Raw genomic sequence first — 1,888 nt, 5'->3', positions numbered from 1 at the left:
AAACCCAGGAAGCCATAACAATAACGCACCCATGCATGCAGCCAAACACAGTAGAACTGAACCTCGATTATGAATAAACGTGATGGGAATGTCTGCAATTACAATATATATGCGATAATGCGAATACGAATGTTCATCATTTTCCTTTTTTTGCTTTGTAGTGTTCAAAAAATTGTAATTAATGGTTGGAGGAATTAGACACATATGAGTAGTCCACTAAATTATGAGTCAATATGTCCCTAAGTAATCCTTCAATTAAGATCTCTTCATGGGGCGCAATTCTCTCACATATATTAATCATAAGGTTGTTTTCATAATAAATTTAATTATAGTTAGCTGATTAATTTTTTTCCCGTAAGAAAACGAAGAAACAAATCACACATGGACATGTCATTGAGAATCTCCAGTTGGATGGATTTCACAGTAATCAAGGCCACTTCACGAACTCTATAAATACCAGCAAATCCGATCGTAGATTCACTCCAAGAAGCCCTAACCTTCGAAACTCCTTTAGCAAATACTAGCTAGCTTCATTGATAATGGCTCTTGTTGTTCCCCACTCGTTGCCTATCTACGCTCTTGTGACATTGGTTATAGTTCTTCTAAACCTAAACCCTAGTTCTTGCTTCAACCCCAAACTCTTCAATGTCTCGAGGCTTCAGTCTGACTCGGACTGGGCTGCGGCAGTTGCGACATGGTATGGAGACCCCGAGGGTGGTGGCACTGATGGTACGTAAAAGTTTGAATTTATAGACGAAACCCTATTGGATAGTTCTTTTGTCACATTTTGGTAAAAAATTGTTTATTTTTTTGTATGTCTTGTGTAGGAGGTGCGTGCGCTTATGCAAATGCTGTAGATCAGCCTCCGTTTTCTAAATTAGTTTCTGCCGGTGGAGCGTCATTGTTCAAATCAGGCAAAGGATGTGGAGCTTGTTATGAGGTCAAATATTGTAGCACAGTATTCTGTTCATATATACAGATAGATTTGAATATAAAGATCAACTGTTACTTTACCATGAAACATATATGCAAATCTCAACTTTTAAGCATCATCATGAGGACCCTCTCATATATCAATTCCTGGGGTTGTCACAAATTTCAGGTCAAGTGCACCGGTAATGCTGCGTGCTCCGGTAATCCTGTGACTGTTGTTATAACCGATAACTGCCCCGGAGGTCCGTGTGCTTCGGATGCTGTTCATTTTGATTTGAGTGGCCATGCTTTTGGAGCCATGGCCGAATCTGGTGAAGAATCTGAACTACGGAATGCTGGAGTCCTTCAGGTTCAACATAGAAGGTATATATCAATGAAGCTTGCGGCTTAATAGGGAGAATACTGAGATCTTAATTTATTTGGTCATTGTCTAATTTTTTCAACATTATCGTCAGCTTAATGACTGATTAAAAATGGCCATATATTTTCAGAGTGCTGTGCGTTTATGGTGGTGTGGACGTAGCCTTCAGAGTGGACACGGGTTCAAACCCTTACTACTTTGCTGTTGTAGTAGAATATGAAGCTGGACCTGGTGCCCTATCCGCACTTGAGCTCAAACAAGGTAACTCAGACTGGCTTCCCATGCAGGAATCTTGGGGTGCAGATTGGAAGTTTAACTCCGGCTCACAGTTGCAGGGACCGTTATCTATAAGACTAATTGCAGACTCCGGCCAAACCCTGGTTGCGAATGATGTGATTCCGGTTGGCTGGCAACCCGGTCAAACTTATCGCTCGGTTGTCAACTTTTAGATCCTTATTGAACTGTATCTGTAATTGGTATAGTACTGAATAACCACTCTAGGCAACATGCCAACATTCATGAACCATATCATGTAATATGATCTCTCTCTATTTTACAGTAAGATGCCAACAGTGGAAAATTTGTTATCTTGCC

The 1,888-nt window shown here is 40.5% G+C and overlaps 1 protein-coding gene across 1 annotated transcript; it reads left to right on the top strand.

Moving 5' to 3' along the window:
* Window positions 1-479: 479 nt before the first annotated feature.
* Window positions 480-1,888, top strand: LOC101306561 (putative expansin-B2-like). Its single transcript, XM_004306911.1, has 4 exons — window positions 480-729; window positions 828-940; window positions 1,103-1,296; window positions 1,425-1,888. Exons 1-4 carry the CDS (start codon window positions 540-542, stop codon window positions 1,741-1,743), a joined length of 816 nt encoding a protein of 271 aa, XP_004306959.1. The 5' UTR covers window positions 480-539; the 3' UTR covers window positions 1,744-1,888.

This window comes from Fragaria vesca, linkage group LG7 (assembly GCF_000184155.1).
Source record: "Fragaria vesca subsp. vesca linkage group LG7, FraVesHawaii_1.0, whole genome shotgun sequence".
Classification (NCBI taxonomy): Eukaryota; Viridiplantae; Streptophyta; class Magnoliopsida; order Rosales; family Rosaceae; genus Fragaria; species Fragaria vesca.
The sequence above is the reverse complement of the archived record's forward strand: the minus strand, read 5'-3'. Positions and strand labels throughout refer to the sequence as shown.